The 23,394-nt window shown below is 40.2% G+C and overlaps 2 protein-coding genes across 4 annotated transcripts in view; one reads left to right on the plus strand and one right to left on the minus strand.

Moving 5' to 3' along the window:
- The window catches only part of mlxip (MLX interacting protein), a 41,694-nt gene extending 30,666 nt beyond the window's left edge, over positions 1 to 11,028 (minus strand). For 2 of the 3 annotated variants that reach the window (XM_072433804.1, XM_072433803.1), the window contains exons 1-7: positions 10,461 to 11,027; positions 4,367 to 4,473; positions 2,758 to 2,843; positions 2,604 to 2,693; positions 2,472 to 2,513; positions 788 to 1,031; positions 1 to 70 (exon numbers count right to left, since the gene is read on the minus strand). The exon at positions 1 to 70 is cut by the window's left edge and continues 20 nt beyond it. In XM_072433804.1, coding sequence (XP_072289905.1) covers positions 1 to 70; positions 788 to 1,031; positions 2,472 to 2,513; positions 2,604 to 2,693; positions 2,758 to 2,843; positions 4,367 to 4,473; positions 10,461 to 10,774 — 953 coding nt within the window. In that variant the 5' untranslated portion in view covers positions 10,775 to 11,027. Of the gene's footprint in view, positions 71 to 787; positions 1,032 to 2,471; positions 2,514 to 2,603; positions 2,694 to 2,757; positions 2,844 to 4,366; positions 4,474 to 10,460 lie in introns of all 3 variants that reach the window. The other variant, XM_072433805.1, reaches the window with a different exon arrangement.
- A 3,698-nt stretch (positions 11,029 to 14,726) lies between these two features.
- On the plus strand, positions 14,727 to 22,132 carry LOC140347072 (rab5 GDP/GTP exchange factor-like). The gene is made up of 9 exons (XM_072433401.1): positions 14,727 to 14,939; positions 16,171 to 16,345; positions 16,418 to 16,542; positions 17,119 to 17,270; positions 17,349 to 17,418; positions 18,221 to 18,356; positions 20,867 to 20,961; positions 21,046 to 21,302; positions 21,730 to 22,132. The coding sequence occupies exons 2-9, from the start codon at positions 16,188 to 16,190 to the stop codon at positions 22,084 to 22,086; spliced, it is 1,350 nt and encodes a 449-aa protein (XP_072289502.1). The 5' UTR covers positions 14,727 to 14,939; positions 16,171 to 16,187; the 3' UTR covers positions 22,087 to 22,132.
- Positions 22,133 to 23,394: the final 1,262 nt, after the last annotated feature.

Below are 23,394 nucleotides of genomic sequence, written 5' to 3' on the forward strand. Positions count from 1 at the left end.
TCCATGAAGCCCAGGTTAGGCTGCAGAGGGATGAGGCCCGGCTGGATCATGTCCGCGTTCCCGGCGTGTGCTGTGGACAGTTGAAAAGATGTTTTGTGACTACTGTAGAAATGACACATATAAAATGAGCGCATGACAAAGGTTACGTACTCGGGGTGGGATGAGAAACGATTCCCACAATACACCATGAGATTTTGAAACAATTTATAATAAATAACTTCACGATTGAATTTTCAATTTATTTTATTTTCTATTTGTCATTGTAGAACTGCTTTTTGAACAGCTTCGCAAGAGATGTAGCTCACCAGCACTTAACCCCTTTTGTCCAAGCCAAATGTAAACATACAAAAAAGGCACAAGATCTATCCCTATATCGATAAATGTGATCAATATTACATATTGGTTGTATATTGGCTTTAAAAAAGAACTACAATCACAATTGAGCCAGTGTAGCCAGCGCTTTAACCTGCAGTTACTTATGGACAAGCCCATGTCTCCAGTTCAGCTCAGAACCTCCAGAATACCCTCCCTGAGCTGCAGAGGCTGCACTTGCACTGACTGGGCTTTAGATAAGCCACGTTACGACTGGCCTGAGTCCCTCAGACTGGTTTATGTTAAAGCACTTTGGAATGGTTCTTTTGATGGCAGAGTGAGACTATGCTCAGCGCCTGGCTCTGGGTTCACACCAAATGTCCTTGAAGAAAATATTTTTACATTAAAAATGATTCACCCTCCTTAACCTGAAGATTCTGCTTATTATACTTTACAGAGCGCCCGTTTGGCTCACCTATCTCGCGAGGGTTGGGCCAGGCAATGTGCTGGTGAGAGGCCAATGTAGAGAAAAGCGTGTCGGAGAACTCTGACATGAGCACGTCCATGTCGAACAGCGGGTCCATCTCCATGGGGGCGGGGGAACTCTCCAGGCCTTTGCGGGACATTCGCCGCATGCCCAGGTCTTCATCCTGGTAAAGGGGCAAACGCAGCATGTCTGGAGACACTTCTCCGAACAGACACAACTGCTCCTCTGGGTCCTTACGATGGGTTAACAACACACACATGCAGGGATGAGTCCAAGCCAGTGGGCAACACATCTTTACATGCCATGCACTTATTACAAACATTAACACAAATGTCAGCCAACTTTTGTTCACTATTTACAACTTTTATAGAACTAGTATAAAGTCTTTTAAAAGTGTACAGTGTAACTTTTCTTTTGGAGGGTACGTCCACCTGTTGTCTCCATTAAGATGTTATTGCTTTACCAAGAATGTTCCAGTGTGCCTTTAACCCTTGTGTTACCCTCAAAACTAGCGTGTGCGGGCTAAATAAATTCATACGAGGGTTAGATGTCTATCTTCTTGGAGACAAGCAGGTAGCACAACCTGTTCAGGCTAGATCTGTGAAGAGGCGAGCTCACTCACAGCAAGAATGCTTGAATGTGAGGTATATTTGAGAACAAAAAAACATAGATACTTAAACTAATTGATGCAATTCTGTGGAACATTTCAAGAAAAGCTTACCATCTCCATGGAGACAAGAAGGTGACATTCCCTCCACCAGAAAAGTTACATGGACACATAAACAGTTGCGCTTCATTGTGTTTTTTATACATACATTACACAGCCTGGATTGAGTATATGAAGCCTTCTACTGGCTACAGCGAGAGTTAAGCATGTTGAAATGATAAATTAGCAGCATGGCTATCGTCAACATGACTCTAGCTGAGCAGATAAATAGTTTGTGTTACATGGTGAAGACTTGAAGCAGTCACTGTTTACACGCACAGAGAAAACAGAGTTGCCCAAAACCTGTCAGACCAGTCTGCATGCAGCTAAAAGAACCAAAAAGATGCAAACGGGGACTGAGGAACACTCAAGGTTGTCTACTAATTTAGCATCAGCACCAACACGTTGCAGCTTTAAATTACAAATAAAACGGCGATCATACATATAAACACACTTTTGTCAAACGCCGACAAGCAAACTCTCATTTACGTTGAGCATTTGATTTTCAGACACGAAGAACTGCGTTGCTCAGTTATTTTTTCTCTGCAGCTCTGGTTGTTTTTTCAATTCAGTTCCATTTATGTTTGTAAAGCTCAAAATCACAACAGCACTTGCCTCATTTTTACTTCACGGGTTAAAATGCCTTTTGAATCTATTTAAAATTTGGACTAGGCCAGTTATCTACATTTCCTGCCGTGCATGTAAAATCAGTGCGTGTTGAGAAGACATCAATACAAAATGACTTCAACATGCATGAACGGAATGAAACCCCTCTCCAGGTCTGTTGTAAGGTACATATAATAATATACCAAGGTTTACAGCTCAAGATAGCCAGTTTAGCATAACATATCACCTTTAAGACAACAGTAAAACAGAACAGTCTTGTGGGGCAGGAGTGAGGGTTAATGACTTTAGTATGAACCATAATAGGTCTTAAACAGTACATAAACAGTAGACCGTGCATACCTTGAGTAAGCTTGACAAATCTTCATCCTTGTGCTTCTGTAACTGAAAACAATAAATAAAAAACATACTTAGATTAAAACAACATAATGTCATTCCAGAAATGCTATTACATTATTGTATTTGATCACTTACCCTCTTCTTAAAATATGTCCTCCATTTGTGATATTCCCTAATGACTATTTCTATTCTTCTTTTCCAGCACTTGCCCTCATTGGCAATGACCTGGAGTGGACAAACAGAGCATTAGAGCTGTGGAGGCTGGAGCCGGGCTGAGCAGAGGGCGTACCTCAGCTGGCCGATGGATGTCTAACTCTATGTTCCCGTCCAGGGGGGTGACAAAGTGACAAACAGGGTTCTGCCTCTTCTCAACATCTGGGGAAAAACAAACAAGTACTTACAATTATGGGCGGGATTTTTTTGATGACCCCAATGACAATACACAGATATCACGGCAATCCATCATGTCCGACATGTGCTAAAATGTGCTGTAAATTTCATGGTTGATATCCATCAATATAACTCTAAAACCCTTGTGTGAAATATTACACTTTGTTTTATTAATATCTACCACCTCTACTTACATTCAAAGTAATATCTTCAAAAATGACCTTGACCTAACAAAAAATGTATACACACCCCAAGTAGTAGTGTATTCATTTGTATGCCACGATTTTCACTTTTCACTCTTGACAGTTAAAGATGGGCTGCAACGTCTGATAATAAGTGGAATATAGCTTTCATTTTTTCACAACGAAGTCCGGTTAGTTTTAACTAATGACAAAAAAAAAATCACGAGTTAATTCGGCTGTCTGACTGACACCGTGTGCATGATGGCTGTTGTTGTTCACGGCGAGAGTGCTAACTTTATGTATATTACTGGTTGTAATAATTATACCAGGAAGTTAAATGGACCGGTGTGAGTCCGGACTCATTATCCACATCGGTGAGCAGCAGCACGCTACTATCGGACTTGTGAACTTTCGGACTTGTGGGGTGGAAAGCGTTTGACTAGTAATTTGCCGTTTCAAAACTAATATAGTAAGGAACCTCGTAAGAAAGTGTCGATGTCCAGTCGCCATCTCATTTTGTTTTCAGGCTCAAATATATGAGGCAGAAGTTGCAGGACCTGTTCTTCAACTGGATGCTGTTCGTCATCCGTTGAAATCCTCTCACTTGACGAGGGTTCACTCATATTTTGCTCGCTATCGCTGTCCACTTCAGTGGAAATATCCTCAGTGTTGGCTAGACAATGTCCCTGTGTGACGTCACATTTCCGGGTTAGGTGAAGGCAAAAAGACGGCAGCAGCAAAAGAGCGTAATTGTTTATCAACAGTAACTGAATATATTAAGACTTAGATACTAACCGCCAACGAGGACTTGAAAGCACAATTACAAATAACTTTGCAGCCCATCTTTAAATGGTTGATTACACGCTTATATCTGGCCTTTCATTGGACAGTGTGAGCGGAAATGAATGCCACATACCTGAAATTGTTTCACTTTGTAAAACTTAGAATTGTGTTGATCTTTATTAGAACTAGTATAAGACCACATGGTACTGCAAGTGTCGAAAAGGATGATAGCACTACGGCAAACCAAATACCGGTAATACCCGGACATTTTCCAACATGAGAAGCTACATGTATATTCAGTAATCTTCCACTCCTTGTGACAGACTGAAAAGCTCTTGACGCTGCGGCAGGTTGTTTCTTGTTAAGTTTAGAAAAAAATTTATGACTCAAATGTTCTCTTTTAACCGACACATGACGTGTGGGTCCGAGTTTACAAGTTGGAAAACAAGTATACATGTATGAGACTTATATTTTGTGTAATTATACATATAAATCATGTTACCAAACTCTAAGCACTTGTGTAGTTTTTCAACAAATACTTACACTGAATGTACCAGGCCCTCCATATGGCGTTGTTCAGGCGGATTTTGTCCCTCCACAAAAGTTTCAGGCCCTTAAAGTTCTTCCATTTGGGAGACACCAGCTTCCCACTAACGGAGAGGCAGAACAGTTCAATCACATTGTTCACTGTAACAACTCTACATGAATCCCACTGTGAGCACCTTTCTTTATCACCACTGTTCTAATTTCCTTTGTGCATCCACTTTCCTCCCTGTAAGATAATGAGGGATCCACCCATACCACAGGCCACATTCTCCTCCCTGTGAACTGTGCCAGGACCCGTATTGCCCGCTGAGGGGGCAAAGAATCTGCCAGTGGTTCAGTAGATTAGGTTAAAGGAGACCTATTATGCAAACTCTATTTAAGAGCTTTTAACCAGATTATAATTTTTCCCCTTCTCATTTACACACTCAAAGGTGTATTCATTGTGATTCATGCATGCTGAGTAACCTTTATTCTCCTGTGAACAAGACGCCATTTATCAGTGTCCGCTTCACCACTCGCCAGTTTCCCCACCAATACAGCCACTGCTCTTTACTTATTCTGGTTTGCAATTATATTTTCTGCAGCATCGCGTAGCCAATGCAACCACTCTTGTGAACTGCAGCTCTTGCTTTTTAATAGTCAAGTTTTAGTTTTAGTATACTCCCAGTGTATCATCTGTCTTCTTTGAGATTTGAACCCTTCGATTGGCTGATCCCAGTGTTTCCCCAAGGATTTCAGAAGGGCGTAGAGGGATTTTTTTTAAAAAGGGAGAACCTCCCTACAAAAAAGGGCACATTCGAGGACATCGGGTTCCTACGGTCCGTTTTAACTCTGTTAAGAGCAGATAAACCTCTTTCACAGTCCAGGCCTCAGATTAAGGATTTTCTCTTGGATAGCAGTGCTGCTAAACAATCCGTAATTTTTTTCAAAATTTGTATTGCAATTTGATAAGTTGCATAGCAAAACACAAATATGACTAACAATCAATATTTTCCATTGATGTAACAAGATTATTTGTTTATTATTTATAAACACATTTTTTCTAAATAAAACTGAAAAGTTGCAAATAAAATTAGTTAATAACACCAAGTCAGATGGTCTTATTTACAACTTTCTTCCATGTCAACATCAATCAGATGACTATTTGCATGAGTCTCATTTACATATTGTATTTACACTCACGTTACATATCACCACCAGACTCGTCATGACGATGAGCTGTTTGTATCAGAATGACTGGCTCTGTTTTTTTCCAGACACAACACGTCATGAGTGAGTTTGACCCCCTTGAATTCATCCTCGTGGTTTTCAGAAGCCTGTTCTAGTCTGAAAACGAGAGAGCGGTAGGATGGCGATGAGGGGCTTTGACGCGTCTCGCTAATCTCACGACAATAATAAAGTTATTGTTCGCTCGTCAAAGCCCCTCATCGCCCTGCGCGCCGGTGGGTCCTCCTGCTCTCCCCGTGGCTTCTCCCGCTCTCCCATTTTCGTGGCGATCTGTGACAGCAGCGAGACACACACACAGTACACAGCATACAAGACGATGGAGAACACGCCTATTTACCGGAGCATACACTGGTTTGGAGCAAAGTGATCCCATTGGCATGCCCGGGATTTACAGGTTTATGGTTTAGTGCGACATTTAGTGGAAAAAAATACTATTCTCATCCTTAACAAATAAGATAAATGCATCATGAGCACAATTATTACATGTGTTGAACATATGCAGCCAAAAAGGTTTGTTTAATACACTCAAAATGTATGTGTTTATGTGTGGAATTATGCACATAAGATGTTCCTTTAAAAAGGTATGACAGTGTGGGGAGAGCGCTTGTGAATGTGCTTCATGCCTGTACAGGATGAGTTATACAAGCAGAAATTTGCTGACTCAACTGTTTGTGTCAAACATTAGCAGCAATTTTGCTCAAAATATATATTGTATAGCCTATTAAATGTATCTAGGCCAGTTACCAACTGCCCAAAGGGTACTAATGTTGTAGATATCAAAGCAAATCCATTTGATTTCCATTAGATTTCCAACTTATTTATAAAATGTATTCAAGTTTCAGTTCACAAGCCAAGCTTCACCATTTAAGTGTCACACACTGTGTCCCCATCATCCTGCCAATGGGAATAGATGAAAATTATTTACGTTTACATGATGAACTAACACATGTTGATTAATGTGCACTGTCTCATATTAAAGAACAAAAACAAAAACATAAGGAGACTGAAATAGGAACTGCTAAATAAAAACTGAATTCCAGGCATGTTTGGGGGGCCAGATATTTTTAGGTTAGTATACTTTTCTTTTTTTAATCTTGAGCCCGTAGGCTTAACCAATAGTAAAGCAGTGTGAAAAAGGAACGAAAGAGAAGGGAGGACACGCAGCAAACGACACCGCACCCGGCGCCCGGCACACGATTAAGGATTTTACTGTTGTTTGGTCAAAGTGTCAAAAACCACAAATAATCGTAAAATCATGATGTTTCCTCTCACCATAATCATGGCATTAAAATTTGAAATCGCTACACCCCTTTTGTATAATTTAACTTTTCTATGGAATTGCTACTATATTCGAGATGTAAAAACAGACACCGAGAGAGCAAAACACAGTCAGAATGTTTCAAGGTCGGGAACACCAGAATGGAATCTTCAACACTGAGGAGCCGTGGACAGTAAACACTTTCCCTTTCACGTTTCAGCAGCACTTTTGCTTGGTTCACACAAGAAGAATGTCAGTGTTTGAGACATGAGATAACAGACAACGATGAGCATGCACTTTCCGTCTTCCTGCTCTACAGTATTTACAGCCCATCTTAAAAACTATGGCATTTCTCTCGTATGAATTAACAGCAGGGCAGACACAGGATTTGCAGGTTTATTATTAGTGCTTGCCCTGAATTCAAGTCGGTGTCGAGTGCATTTGAGTCAGAGGGAATCCTCCACAACATAAACAGTTCTGGACTGGGCCTGTATTCCACACACACTTGCCCACACAGAATATATTTCTGAGGCTTGCCTAAAGCTGCAGTTGTAGTACAACTGTAAAAAGTAATACAGTACAACACAACAAAGCACTACTAATTGCCCTCCAGCATTGGCTGACTTGAAGCAGCAATTTCCAAGTTTCAACATATCCAGCTACAATGTCAACATAGAGTTTGCATTTACGAAAGAAAGCACTTCGGCCCTTATTTTCAATTGAAGTGTCATGGTTGACCAAATTAGATATTTAAACTTAAAATTACAGAAAGTTTTACACAGTATACATTTGTAATGTTCCAGATTACAAAAAGGCAAGATTACTAACACAGCTACATATTGATATTATTTGGTGTTACACTTTTAAATATGGCTAATAATAGGCTGGTCGTCCACACCAAAACAAAGAGTCTTAAGTAGGGCTGGGCGATACGGGGGAAACGAATCTCGATTATTTTGGCCATATTGATTGATCTGGATTTTAGTTTTAATGTTATTTGGTCTTTCCAAAAAGAAAAGTAAAAAGTACTTAAAGTAATTATTTCATGACCGTAAACTACCCTATACAAAATTTTAATCCGTGCCATGTAACACAAATAATATTCAAATTTCTTCATCCAAAGTCTGACTTCTTGCTCCATGTCTCGATCTCGATTGGTCAATTAATTGCCCACTCCTGAAAACTATGACTCTGTAAGAGTCTGGAATGAATGATCTCTACTTTCACTTTAAATGCAGCCCATGTGTGTACAGGGGTCATATCCTAAAACAACCCTGCCCTCTCACCCACCTGGCCACAAGCCTGACCAGATCTGCTCCCACTGCCCCAGTCATTCATTCTGCCCCGACAGCTGACTACAATACCTCCCCAGCCCACTGCATCATTAGCCTAACGTTAACTTAGGACTCACTTATCAGAAAGTAATGCGGTTGGAGGGTTGCCATTTGTCCCCGTGCACAAAACAACATCAGGACTGTTCCATGAACACGGGATGAGGTGACAAGGGCTGATGGATATCATTACATTCTTTCAAGCACAAACTCTCAGCAGAAGTAGTAGTGCCCTTGGTTTACAAAGGCCCCATAGAAAAACAAGGACAAGCCTGACTGCATGTATTTGTAGTAGGAAGTTACACTAAGAGAAGACTTGTGACTGCAATTTTACTGCCGTGAGCATGGATGGTATGCTGCTCGGTCGCCACTAAAATTGCGTGCAAAAGTACTTAGATGTTTTGCAGTTTCAATGTTCAAAACTATCTCCTGATTAGAACTGTGCAATTTAAAACATTTTCATTGAGATTCTGTCATTTCTAACATTAGATGATCTGCTTGCGTCTTTTTAATAAGAGATGCACAGCTAATCCTGTCAGTAAAAGTATGTAACGTAAAGTTCTTTTGAGGAAGAATAAAAAAAAAACAACAACAACATGCATTTATCTATCTATCAGGGACAATACACATAAAACATTGACCAACAGGAAAGATGCTTGTGCCAAGTTATAGCAAAGTTGCCGATGTCCACAAGCAGTGGAAATTGGACAGGATGATGGGGGAAAAGTTGTGTATATGCCAATAAAGTACAATATGTATATAATACAATTACCTCCCCCAGTCATCTATTTAATAAAACCAGTCCCTCTCCAAAACACATCACACACGTCCATATATTTACATATGTCCAGATTTATGTTGCTGCATTTGACTTTTGACTTGATTAAAAGTCTGTAATGTTTGTGTTCACGAAATGTATTTTAACATCATTTTTTTCTTAAAATAAAAATTTTGATCGATCAATGTGGGAAAATATTTTATATTTTTGTAATAATAAGCCTTGGATAATAACCCATCTATAAAACAAACACTAAGTACAACAAACAAGTAGTTTGTAGTAAAATTGCCAATAGAGTACTGAACCAGAATTAAAATAGGGACTATTACCAACCATGTTGGAGCCAAAACAATCCCAGAATTAAGGAGTAAACAAGAACTAAATAAGAACTAAACCAGTAAACGAGAGGATGTGGAAGATGGGCCACGGGCTGCATCAGATTGGAGGGCCTGATCTTGTCTGCAAGCCTCAAGTTGAATAGGCCTTGTGTGAGGGTATAAAGTGATATTTCTGCAATTGATTGATAACATTCCAGACAAAGCAATGACATCCCTGGTGGCAGAGATAGAATACAGTATTTTTGTTAATATTGCCCACACCTAATTGGTAGAGGAAGCATGAGTTTTGAATGTAGACAGTTTTAATGCATTTAAATGTAACTAGGCAATCCACAGATTAAAAGCACTCAAACATGCTGGACATTTTCCATGAAGATGCCATAATGGAACATAGAAATCACAGCAACAACATTGCTAGGTTTGAAAGTTCACATATGAGTATGTTCCCTCCTTAATTAATACATTTATAACTTGGAATATCAACATTTAATGAAAACCCTTCAATAACCTTTTGAAAATAATATTATGTTGTTAGATGCATGAATCCAGTAACTCTGACTCTGGATACACACAGGTGACCACTGCCCTGCATAGCAGCAGGACTGACCACTGGCCAGCAGTGAGCACAGCGTTTTGGCTGAAATGTGGACACTTTTGCCTCAATATGACAATCTTAAAACCTGAATATCTCCCTTGTTTTTTGGGACAATTTACTTATTCCAAAAGTAATACACTCTGGTTACCATCACCTGATGGTGTAAATCTGAAACGTTTGAATTTTTTTCTGATATACCTAACATTGCCATGTAGACAACAAGCAGGCGGAGGCTACACCGGCCCAAGAGCCAGGTTTGTGAAGATGCAAACGGTAGGTTTATTCTATCGTTTTCTGTGCAGTAAAACACTAAAAAAATGAAATTATTTATAACGTTTAAATTATTATTAATGAATATTATAATTATTTTAGTCTATTTTTTTAGTTAAGCAGTTAACATTACACTGTGGGTATTAAAATTATATTTTAACTCAAGTCTGCTGTCCAACTGGGGGGACTCTATGCTAGGGTTAGAAGAGCTGAGTCTGGTGGAAGCAGAAGACCCATGTTTACGTGTTGCAGCACAAACACACACCGCTCAAACGTGTGGCCGTGTCCAGTTACCTGTACGCCAGCGTCATGCATTCAAAGAGTTTGGTGAGGGAGGCGTCTATGGAGATGTGGGACATGCTGGCTTTCCCAAAGTGGTACGTCTGACACGTCTGCTTGTTGACAGTGTCGAAGTCATAGCCCTTCTTCGGCGTGTGTTCGATGTGAGGCGAGGAGACCATGAAGTGCCCGCTGTGGATGATCTGCTGCACACCGGGTCCGTCGGCGCTCCGGAGGGACAGCTGCGGCTCCTCACTGTCCGAGTCCTCATCCTGCTCGTGCTTCAGCGGCGGGCGACGATACCGCAAAGACGCCTCTCTACAGTCCATGTTGGCTCCTCATCAGACAAATAGCTAACATTAGCCAACAAGCTACAACAATAAAAGTCTTGCTTGCATGTGGCTCGTAGCGGCGCAGGGGGAAACAAAAGGGCTGTTGTCCGCCGTTTAGAGGCGTGCACTTTTGACCCCTGTGCGAAAGTTCCTGTGGTGGGTCATTTTGAGGGGCTTACTCGGGCACTTGTGGACAGAGTAAACTTGTAGAGAGTTTGTTCTAGTGTCTGTCTTCTGTCCGGATCAGGAAGTACTTCCGGCAGCGCGTCACCTGATTGGCTAGCGTCAGAGCCCCACCCATGTGGCTCCACCCATTGCGCACTCAAAATAAACTTCATTATTCACTCAGCCATGAGCACCGAACAAGACCACACGCGTTGTAAATACTTTACAAAGGCAAAGGTACTGCTTACCTACGCGATAGAGTAGGCAAGGCAAGTTTATTTGTAGAGCACATTTCATACACAAGGCAATTCAAAGTGCTTCACACAGCAGGAAAAATGCATTAAAATCACAAAGAAATTACAGAAACAGAATTACAATAAAATTAACAAAAAATAAATAAGAATAAAAAACACCTAGCCAAATCCAAATTTATCGGACCACATTGGCAGGCATTTCAGACACTCCTTCCCATATTTATTTGACATTACAGCATGACAGGCGTCTCCGGGATGGACACATCACTTTTAGATTGATTTGTTCCCATATCTGCGCACTTTCTGCAAACTCCACCTGATGTGTACGCCTCCTGATACAGATACATGATACAATACTGTAGCAACCTTAATGTTTAAACATCATCTGGTTAAACGTTCCTATCACACTACTGTTATAAATGTGTTGTTATTTTGGTTGTTGTGGTCTTTGGCCATGGATCTGCTAAGAGCGGGCCGTGCCGGAGATGTTCTCCAAATAAAATTACCACTTGTGAGCACTAAACAATTGCATTCATTACTTCAGCTTCAGCACTTGGCGCTCCTCTGACCCGCGAATGAATGTAAACAAAGACGGTTGCGTTAAATCTTTACTGCCCTGGACAACTAATGCGTGAAATGACTGTGCTACTTTGTTAAAAAAAAAAAGTAACATTTTAAGAGTACTCTTGCGTTACCAATACCAGTGAGTGGTAGAGTGCTCGTCTTCTGATCCGATAGTTTGCAGAATTGCACATGGTTAGGTCAGTATTGCGAGTGTTTAGGACTAACAGTGTTTGTTATAAAGTCTGACAGCAGCAGGAAGGAAAGACCTGCGAAACCTTTCCTTCACACAGCGAGGGTGGATCAGTCTCTCACTGAGTGTCCTGCAGGGGGTGGCACTCATGGTCCAGCATAGATGTGAATCTAGCCAGGACCCTCCTGTCCCCCACCTCCTGCACCGAGTCCAGAGCACAGCCCAGGACGGAGCTGGACTTCTTGATGACTTTGTCCAGCCTCCTCCTCTCCCTCTCTGTGATGCTGCTGCTCCAGCAGGCCACACCGTACAGGAGGGCTGATGCCACCACAGAGTCGTAGAAGGTCTTCAGGAGTGGCCCTGTCACTCCAAAAGACCTGAGTCTCCTCAGGAGGTAGAGCCGACTCTGGCTCTTCCTGTACAGTGCGTCTGTGTTATGAGTCCAGTCCAGTTTGTGGTTCAGATGAACACCCAGGTACTTGTATGAGTCACACTCTCTCAATGTCCCGTCCCTGGATGTTCACTGGTGAGGGGGCAGTGGGGTGGCGTCTGCGGAAATCCACCACCATCTCCTTGGTCTTCCCCGCGTTGATGATGTGACCATTACCAATAGTTACATGACTGTACAACCTATATCGTTTGCCCGACAACCCCTTTGTGAACACAGTAACCTATCATTCAAATACCAAATACACAAGCAAAGTAAATGCATTTGAGCTTTATACATCTTTTATGTTGACAGATTGCCACACTTTAATGACATACAATAAGCATGTGTAGGCCTGTCTAAGTCATTTGAGTACTCTAATGCCAGCTAACGCGTTACTCCCAACTCTGGCTGGGACTCGCGGTATTTAGTTCTTACAGCCTGCTCCCGCACAAGGCCAGTCAGTCCCACAGCTGCAAGTCTCTGCTACAGCGGCTCAGGACCGCGGTAAAGTGGCCCACATTTTCGGAGGCGACGGTAATGTGGCCCGCATGAGAAAATCTGTTGCGCGATGTGGCTGTTAATTACGGTCATCGTAAAAAGCGAGGCAGTGGTGTTCCAGTTTAGAAAGTAAACGAAACGTGGAGAGTGACATCGAATTTTGAAAAGCAAACTACTTATTCATGTAATGTGTCATTCTTTATTAAACAGTGAAATCCAAAGTTGCCTATTGCATATACTGTATGGACATTATTTATTTTCTTTAAATGAAACTTGTTGAAAAATGTGTGACTATTCATTTACGTCATGTATTTTATTCAGGTGTAAATTATGTATCAAAAGTGAAATTAAAAAAATACCGTAATAATACATTTTTCATGATTCATTCAAAATCACAACGTATGGCAAATATGTCAAACGTCTAATGGACATTTACACCACTTTGAAGGTCCATAATATCAATATCTCAAGAGGCTCAGGGGCAGAGTGGATTTTTGGATTTCATTCACCTATATTTACATTAGTTTGATGATCTGAAACATTTAAGTGTGATAAACGAGAAAAAAATAAGAAATCAGGAAAGAGGCAAACACTTTCGACTATATATACAATAAATGGGAAAGAGGGTAGCTTTGTTTCAACAGATGAAGAGTGGAAAATCACAGTCACGTCTGGAAAGAATTTTGTTGGAAAAATGTGTCTCGTTTTTCATAACACTATGTGAAAGTGCTCATTATTCACAGGGAAATGCTGAATGTTGGAGAAACTGGGGTTTTCACGTGACCTGTCCTGTTGCCCCAAAATATTGGACTGAAATTAACAAGACAATGCAATTGATTCATTAGCCCACTCAACTTCTGAACTATGTATTTGGGCATCAAAACATTTGCCATGGGCACAATAAACGGTTATCTCTGGAGTATACTCCTGGCAGAAGGGAAAACAATCACAACAAATGGATGACACAAATAGGACTAAACCGACATTATCAGTGACTTACACAAAATGCAGAGGATCATGTTTCTTAATTTGAAACTGGACAAGTTTGACAGACTTTGGACCAAATGGGACGTTTATTTTGGAATTCATTATGTATTTTATTACACCGTTTTTTGGAGATGTTTTCATTTTGATCAACTATGTTCTGTCTGGTATTGTTCCGTTTTATTGTGTTTGCCATTAATTGTTTTATAAAATTGGGAGCAAAAGAAAGAAAAAAAGAGATTTTACTAGAATGACACCCGTAACTTGATCTGGGCGTCGCTGTCTGCTTGTTTCTATGGATCAGACAGATTCAGGAAACTACTGTGTCAATTACCAGAAGAGGATGTGTAATTCCATTTCGAAAGCTACCTCTCTGTGCTATTCAAAATATTTAATTGTGTGGTCAAGCAGGTTCCACTCTACCTTTTATAGGAAAACTAATTGTTTATATATTGTACTCAGTTTGACGAATATATAACTCAAAACTCTGCTTCATAGCAAGTTCACAAAGTTATGTTTTGGCACATTTCCTTTCGTTTTAGTCTGTGTATTATTAGAATAAAAACACTGAAAAATTAACAGGAAAAAAATCAACCAATCCCAAAAAGGCAGACGGAGAAAAGTTATCAATACCCGCCCACCTGTTTCCTGTACTAACTTGCACAATAAGTGTTTTAGAATTTAATATTCTAAAAACGTCAACATACACACACACACATTACTACTTGATAATGAATTATGTTCCCATAGTATATAATTATTAACTATTTGAGGTGTATATTTATACCAACGGGTAAAAGTGAGGGATTTTGGCATCAAACAGAAATTTACAGTGGAAGTTTTTCTGATTCTACTTCCGCTCTTCAGAAAGCTGCTTACTTCTCTTCTTTCTACCTATTCCAAGTTTGTTCGAGTAATCATCACTACAAACTGTATATTCGAGCTGTTTTTGCTTGACAACTTTATATTAGGTTTTAACGAAAAGAACAAAATGATGTCCACTCTATCGTAAATTGTAGAAGTCGCAAATCAAAAGTCTCTTCTTATGAGGAAGTGACTTACGTTGCCGTCTGACATGTGAGTTATCTCTCTTTTAATAGTGTAATCAAACGCTATCTATGTTCTATTTATTTAAAACTGTAATTAAAATAGCATGTCTTTATCCATATTTACTTGTCGCGTGTGCTAGCATTAGCCTGTTGCTCTAATCTCCTTCCATCAGCTGACTGTCATGATCTAGGGATTTAATTTAACGTTTTAGGGGAAAATTAATCGCCTTTAGAAAAATATCAAATTAATGTGACGCTATTTATTTCTTTGCACTTGTACTACAACTACTCAAAGTTCAAAGTAGTGGTCCAAGAAATGGGAAAATGTATTTATATAGGTATTCTATGAATAGTTTGAAAACATTTAATATTGCACTAAATCTGTTATTTTCTAACATCGGACACAAAAATTAGAAAAGAAACACAAACATAAAGCTTTTGTGATTGTATATTTACTCACATTGGGAAGAGGAACAACACACTTTTATTTAAGTAAGAGACACTACATTATGTTACTGAAGTGAGAGAGAAGTGTTAAATTGTTTCTGAATACTTTTACATACATAATACTCAATGTAAAAGTTTGTATGTATGTATAAGTAAGTATGTATGTATGTATGTATGTATGTATGTGAATGTCTGTAAGTATGTAGTATACATCACACCTCGAGCTTGAAGGGGGATGAATAGAGACCGCCCGCAGAGGGTGGAAGAGGTTTTATATATATATATATATATATATATATGCATGTAATAATGATATTATATGCATGTAATAATTATATTATATATTATTATAGTATAATAGCTAAGCAGGGATGGGCCTGGTTAGTACTTGTCATTGTGTCCATGGGCAAGACTGCTGGTGTATGAATACGATTTGTTTGTGAGAGTTAATTCAAGACAATGGAGGGATGTTTTGTATGTTCATTACCATGAACTGCCCCAGCCAAATACACAAATAATAGTTATAATTCTAGTGTGAAAACACCACATAGGATTAAAATAGCTTTTTGTTTTTGTTTAACCGTTTGTCCTGCATTTATTTATTATATCGGACAAACTTTATCACAAATTTGAGGAAAAATTGCACATGAATTCTAGCTCTTCCACACACACTTCTTCCAGCTTAAAAATAAAAAAATAAAAATCAGTATTGATGCATGTTAAAGTGAGAATCTAGTTTCGATCCTAGTTTTAGTTGTGACTGATTTTCAATATGTTTTGACAACTGTATAATATCTCTCTGTTGGCTTCAGTTGGCTCAAGCCTAACGATGTGGACGAACAAGCACAGAGGAATCCGTGTGTCCCAGCAGGAACTCCTGTGTAAGAACTCCTGTGGTTACTATGGAAACCCTGCGTGGCAAGGCTACTGTTCCAAATGCTGGCGAGAGAAAGGCCGTCCTCCAGGAGCACAGCCACAGGACAGCAGGTACTGGACCGTGCATGCCAAACACCAGCAAACATGGCACAAGTCATAATCTGCATCTGTGTTTGACTTCAGACCCAGCAGTGATGGAACGCCGCTCACCTTCTCCAAGTTTGAGGAGAAGAAAAGTACTGAGAAAGGCCGTCGCATTTATACTATGAGGAGACTATTCTGGGGCAGCTCGTCTTCACCTAAACAAGGTAGTGGAGCTTTTAAATCATTTAAAAGTGGACATATTATGCTAAATCCACTTTACTCATCTTTTAACCTTGTTACAACAGTGTTTCTTCATCATTAGTTTACTTCAAGTTATATTTTGATGATTGATTCCTGCATGTTTGAGTTCATCCTGTATTGTCCTGCAACAGGCTCCAGTGCTCCAATAATTCCTTTTTTCACCTACCCCCTATCCACTCCCACATCCTGTACTTAGTTGTGATTGTTTGAAAAATTTACGATTCAAAAATGTCATGTAGCCACTTTTCAAAACTAAAAACATTTAAATAACAGTCTATGAACTATGAAAAGGCGGAGCTTAACAGTTCTGCAGTTTTGAACAGGAAGTCAATCAACCTGTTTCTATCGTTAAGTTGTTTTAGATGAATAATGCGTTTCATAATGAACGAAATGTTAAATGATGGATTACTTATGTTGCAGTATAATACTAATAACCTGAAATACTTTGTCTCCTTGATGTTAAAGTGCAGAGAAATAGTCTTTGTCAACCGTTCTGGTTGGTACAAACAACAATCTTATTTTATGATTTCTTTTTACAGAGTCAGAAGAGATCCATTCCACTGCGCTGAAAGCCTACCAAAGCCTGGAGCCTGGAGATTTCCCCGGCTTCCTGAAAATTCTCCGAAGCCCACCGTCCCAGCGCCTGCAGTCCCGCTGTACAGCCTTCCTCAATACAATGGAAGCCTACCATGTAGAGAATTCATACTACAAGTCATTTAAATACTTGCTCTGTTATTTTTAAAGACATTTCCCCTTTTTTTTAATATAGGACTTGCCAGTGCAGAAGCAGTCTGATCTAGTCCAGGATTTTTACCAGTCTTTTGCCGAACATTTTAGTGGTGAGTAAAGGGAGGGAGGCTGCACCAAAGTCTAAACCACACGGGGAATAATGCTTCTTTAGGTATCAGTACAGTATTAAAAAACTTTTCTTCTTCATAATTCTACTCCTCACTTCTTTAACATCTCTGCCCTTAAGTCTCTACCCTTAAGTTCACATCATCAAAACAAGTTCAATACTTAAAATTTAAAATATGTTAGTTTTAGTTTAGTTTTTTCTTCCCCTTCCGAAGCCAGTGTCCAATCCATGTGTGTGACAATTTTAACAGGTAAAGAAAAGGGAGCGAGGCAAAAGTGGAGCAGAGGTGAGGCACAGAGACAGAAGGAGTGCGTGTTTGCGTGGGGACGTGCGCTATAGTGGATGAGATTAGATGCAGAAACACAAAATAATGTTTTGCTGTGTTTGACCATGGATGTGCTGACTGCATGTGTGAGGTCACAGCAGCGTGGGGCGGGGCCGTGGACCGAGACGGGAGAAATGCCAGGCCCAAGGCTCCTCCTGGTAGTCGAAAGAACAGTTTTTGAGCATCAGACATAACACAGTTGTCATCATTTTATTTAACCTTCACTATCAGAAGTTAGCAAGTTAAATGTAGGGGAAAATCTTAATTAGTTCCTTTTTATAGCAAAAGAAAATGTTGCACAAGTCTTAAAGGCCCCTGCTCTCCATCTGAAATGATGACATAACATGACATTATATATTCTGCAATGTTGTTGTGTTATAGAGGTCTAGATTTTGTTAAGTAAAACTGGCTTCGTTGGAAGACTATCATTTTCCTTATCATGTCTCTTGAATGTTTTCAGGCTGGTCCGAGTCTCAGGTCAACCAGGTCATGGAGCATGTAGAGAAGCTGATAATGACACGTCTGCACAAGTGGGTTTTCTGCCATGACTCATGTGATGACGAACAGAAAGACCTGACTCTGCAGAGAAGAATACGGTGAGTCCTTGGCGGGGTAAAGCTGGAACTGTGCCTGAATGTGCTTAGGGTTAAGATATACTTTATTCATTGTTTTGTTCAACCAGTGCCACTGTGGAAACCTGTCAGGGGCATTGAGCCACTCGGGTAGGTCAAGATCAACTAGTTTGGAGTTAAATGTTAACTCGTCTTTTGAGCATGGATTGCATATTCTTTTATGTTGAATGTTTTCATTGTTTTAATTGAATTATACTGGCCATTTAAACAATGTTGTGGGCCATGTGTAATACTAACTTTCAAAGTGGTCTGGTTTGATTTTGGCTCTCCAAATGCTTTAGTACAAGATGATTGGTCAAGAGAAAACACGGGTGAAAACAAGACGTCAAAACGCAGATATAAATAGAAAAATAGGCAATTGTCGGCCCTCGCCACGCCGCCGCCGCGGGGGGGGGGGCGCTAACACCTATGTCCTTTTATTACGCCTACTGCTGAATCTGTGACGCTGTCACATCTTCTCCCCTTTGTTTTACCATCAAAAAGCAATTTTATTTTGAATTCTTGGCAGAATGTGCGGTGCAGACACCGTGACTCTTTGAATAAAAATGTGGATATCTTTTGATGGTCCACACCTGAAGATGAGTCTCACCAAATTTCACATTGATAGGGCAAACGCCCTGGGGGGAGTTGGTGAAAGTATAAAGTGTAAACATGTTCTGGCGATTTCCCCATTGGAATAACATGGGAGGTTTCGGTCATCGCTACAGCAAAGCCGTATCAATTATGACATGGGTCTCATTGACTTTTTTGATGGGGATGCCAAAATTGAGTTTTGTGTCAAATTTCAGATAATTTCGCAAAACTGAACATTTAACCTCCATATAAAATCTGTAGGGGGCGCTGTGGCGCCAAATTAATTAATTTTACTTCAAGTAGGTTTAGGGCAAAGAGTTTAACAACTGATTCTAATTTGACGCAATTCGGACTTTATCTGCGCAAACGGCAGGAATGTTAAATTTGGGAGATTTCTGAAATTCTTGCTACAGTTTGCGGCTTCGCCGCTCAGAGACCGTGACAGGTATCAATGTAATTTGGATAACTTTTGATGTCCCACTCCTCAGTAGCATTTTCACCAAATTTCAGCTTTTTAGAGCCAACGCCCTGGGAGGAGTTCGTAAAAGTACGACGTTTGGAAAAACTCGTGAGTCATGCTTAACCATTTTTGAACCAATATGGCCGACATTTGGTTGGGTGGACGGCGTTGCCGTAATAATATTTTTTACTTCTCTTGTCACCATCTACCTCTGCGCCAAATTTCATGATTCTACGATCAGATTTTTTTTGGGTCATTTCCTATCTCAATGCATTTTTGGTACATTTGGGGGCGCTGACGCGCCAATTTTTTTTATTTTAGAAAAGGGAAATAGCCAGAATGTAGAGAGGCACGATTTTTAGAGGTGTGCACATTTTTGTGACTTTTCGTCAACGTTCACTGGGTGAAAAATAGGGGGGTTGGTCCCGAGAAGAAAGGAAGAAAGAAAGAAAGAAAGAAAGAAGAAAGAAGAAAGAAGAAAGAAGAAAGAAGAAAGAAGAAGAAGAAAGAAGAAGAATAATATTCCGATGCGAAAACAATGTTTCCCATTTTTCAAATATCATAAACTATACATTTTCCTTTCCTACCTCATGGTGTGGGTCCCTGGTCACTGACGGGTACTTTCGTTAATTTTGAGTGGGCTCCGCCCACTTTGTGTTTTTGGCCCTCTATACAGTAATAATGTTAAATTTTTGCATTACATGCTTATATGCACGGAACATTTCGCTTCGCACGGCCTTACGAGATTAATAGGCCTCTCGCCAGCTTGTGGCGCTCGGGCCTAATGATGTGATTTCTCACCAAACACTGACTTGATCTTGTGATAAACCACCATATTTCCAGGGATGTTAATTATATGCAAAAAGGTTTAACTTACACTTTAGCATCAGCTGTTTCCAGTTTATTGACGTAAGACACAAATATTTATATTTCCTAACCTTACCTAAACCTGATTACATAAATACTTTTTAAAATGTAGTGTAGAGGTAGCCATGTCTCACAGCGCCACATACTTGGAATGACTAAATGTCTCTTTGTGAAGTGCTGAAATCAACCTCATGATTAAAAAGTATAAGTGTGATTTAGTTATGTTTGGGTGACATCAGCTGCTCACGTAGCTCTGCCTCTGGACTCGGTGCATGGACACACTCTGCCATTAACAGAACTGTCCCAGAGTGGCCCCAGAGTGGCCCCAGAGTGGCCCCAGAGTGGCCAGTCGAAACATGACTAATGTAACCAAGAGGAAAAACTCTTGCCCCCCATCTGGGAGTAGAATGTTATCACATTCTAGAATCTGGAAACAAATGTATTTCTCCAAAATGTGAACCACATGCTTTTACTTCCACATAATTTGCTCATAGAGTATGTTTTAAAAAAGCAAGCAGAATGGCTAAAGGAACAAACCTGAGGATAACTAAACAATGTGATTGTATGTTGACAGCTCCTTAAACTGGATAACTGCTGAGATGCTGGACGTGCCCTTCCCTGAGAGAAAGAGCGGACTTACTGGAGACCCCTTTCTGCCCGCTATCACTGGTAACTACCTCATTTCTCTTATTAGTTACTCCTCGGTTTATAACACAGAGAACAGGATGAATCTTGTACATTTGTTTTTGACAGCCATAATCGAGGTGGATGCCAAGCGTGCCCCTCAAGACAAACTGACTTGTGTGTCCAAATGCTGCCACCACATCTTTGAGGCTCTGGCCATCTCCAACACTGAGCCTGCTAACGCTGATGACTTCCTGTCCGCTCTGGTCTATGTGCTGCTCAAAGCCAACCCTCCACGCCTCCACTCCAACATGCAGTACGTGATCCGCTTCGGCCTGCCCCACAGTCTCATGGCTGGAGAGAGCGGATACTTCTTCACCAACTTGGTGAGTGGCGTGTCTAACAAGCACTAGGAATAAACAAAAGTGAGTGAAAATACACTAAAATCACTGCATAGTGTAATGACTATGTATTTCTCTTCATTGCACATTTCTCCTTCTGGTATAATTGAAATGTATTTGTAAATATAATTCTGTTGGTCAAAGTGTAACATTGGATCAGTCCAGAGATATAGTAAACCCAATATAAAAGTATACCATAACCTAAAATATAATAAATATTTGTCTATTTATATCACACTAACCCTAACCCACTGGTGAACTAGATAGAGCTGTAAGAATGAAAGTGATATGTGTACAAATTCTGTATTGGCGTTGTTGGAGTTGTAAGAGCATAGTTTGTTCTGTAAACATTTACAGGCTTTAAAAAATATTAAATTTGAATCTATTAACATGCTCTCAACCTCTGTTGCAGTCTTGTGCTGTGGCCTTTATTGAAAAGCTGGATGGGCGGTCTCTAAACCTGAGCCCAGAAGAGTTTGAAGGCTACATGCTGCGCCAGAGAGCGCCCTCTGCTGGACACAGGAGGAAACAGGTGTCTAAAAGCACCCAGCACTTACTGGAGGAGCTGAAAAGCAGACAGGAGAGCCTGGACCAGGGCATGGACACCCTCGGCACACAACTGCACCAGTGGATGGAAACCGTTACGGCTCAGTTAGATGAGGCTACGGCCAAATTCACTTTAGTTCAGAAGGAGATGAATGCTCAGGCCCCACACTCTCCTAAAGCAGAGGAGAAGGGCAGGACCAGCCCCACTCAGACTGACTGTTAAACCTCAGTGTGGTACAGAACAGAATTAGAGCAGACTCTTTGATTCCAGCTGCTCTCATTTTACACTTGAGCATCCAACTCTCTCTACAAAGACTTACGCTTGTATTCATTGGGACTTTGAAGGCCATTTTAGGGTGCAAGCTGACCCACACTGACCTCATCTGTCCCACAATGCATCAGTGAACACTAGATACTTGACTGGTTCATCAGCACTAACAAACGACTTTTACATAGGGCAGCACAATATATGCAATAACAATGTTTATTTGCACAACGCACTTGACATAAATTCAACATAGGATTAAAACAAAAGAACATATTTTACTACTAAAGAGAAATGATCAGGAATGCTCCCTGGATCTTACAAAAAACGCCGAAGTGTTCCGCCTAAGCTAGCCCCGAACAAGTCTACAATGGTGGAAAGTCGTTAGCAAAGACCAAACGTGCCTAGTATTTTTCTGTTTTTTCCACTGCCACTTGATAAACAGGTCTGTATTTAACAAGAAAAGTTTGTACTGTCATTCTAGCAGGAAAAAGCCAAATGACTGTGCAGTTCTGGAAGATCACTATCTTGGCATAATGAGAATAATATCTCAGTTGGAGAATAATGTGTAGCCGCAAAGGCCATATTTATCCTAATCAATATAAATGTGTGTGTTTTTTTTTTAATAAAACCGTTGATTGCACTTTTTTCCTTGGTTAAGATGAAGGTCATCACTATGTACAAATTCTAATGTAATTTAAATCAGGGAACTCAACAAATGTGAATGTTTTCCTATGAACTTCTCTGGTGTAATAGAGCCTCTGTGCCTTTCCCGTGTGTGTGGACGGAGCCAAGTAAGAAGGACGTGGTTATAAGTGTTAGCACTGTGTTTACACAAAGTTAATAAAATGTTTTTTAAATGAACAAAGGTATAATTGCAGACTCATGACTGATTTTTTCTGTGTTTTATTTGTTGATGTTTTCTAACTGATAATAAAATGTAACTAAAGGGTTAAAAAAATGCTGTTGACATGACATTTTGGGCCATTCTGCATCAGCTGGTCTATCAGAACTTATGGAACAGGGGGGCCCAAACTTCTTTCCTTGGTGGGCCAAAATTAATACGTATTAGGTACGTGGAACCCCAATGATTGTGTTTTATAGGGAAATAGACCAGTTCAGTCTTTCAGCCCAAAATGCAACTGAAATGGATTCTTCTTACAAATCTTACGACTCAAACTGCCGCTTTGGGCCCCCCTGAATAGACCATTAACTTATTGATTTCCTGCTGCTGGTCCCGCCTCCTCACATGTTTGAGCCCTACAT

Source organism: Eucyclogobius newberryi, unplaced genomic scaffold (assembly GCF_026437365.1).
Source record: "Eucyclogobius newberryi isolate DKJ021-1_F unplaced genomic scaffold, fEucNew1.0.hap1 SCAF_6, whole genome shotgun sequence".
Lineage (NCBI taxonomy): Eukaryota > Metazoa > Chordata > Actinopteri > Gobiiformes > Gobiidae > Eucyclogobius > Eucyclogobius newberryi.

Bases quoted from the DNA above. Each gene is read 5' to 3' on its own strand.
- LOC140347072 (XM_072433401.1), top strand. From the start codon at position 16,188: ATGTGGACGAACAAGCACAGAGGAATCCGTGTGTCCCAGCAGGAACTC. The intron at 16,543-17,118 runs GTAGTGGAGCTT...TTCTTTTTACAG, and splicing joins CTCGTCTTCACCTAAACAAG to AGTCAGAAGAGATCCATTCC. The intron at 17,271-17,348 runs GTAGAGAATTCA...TTTTTAATATAG, and splicing joins ATACAATGGAAGCCTACCAT to GACTTGCCAGTGCAGAAGCA.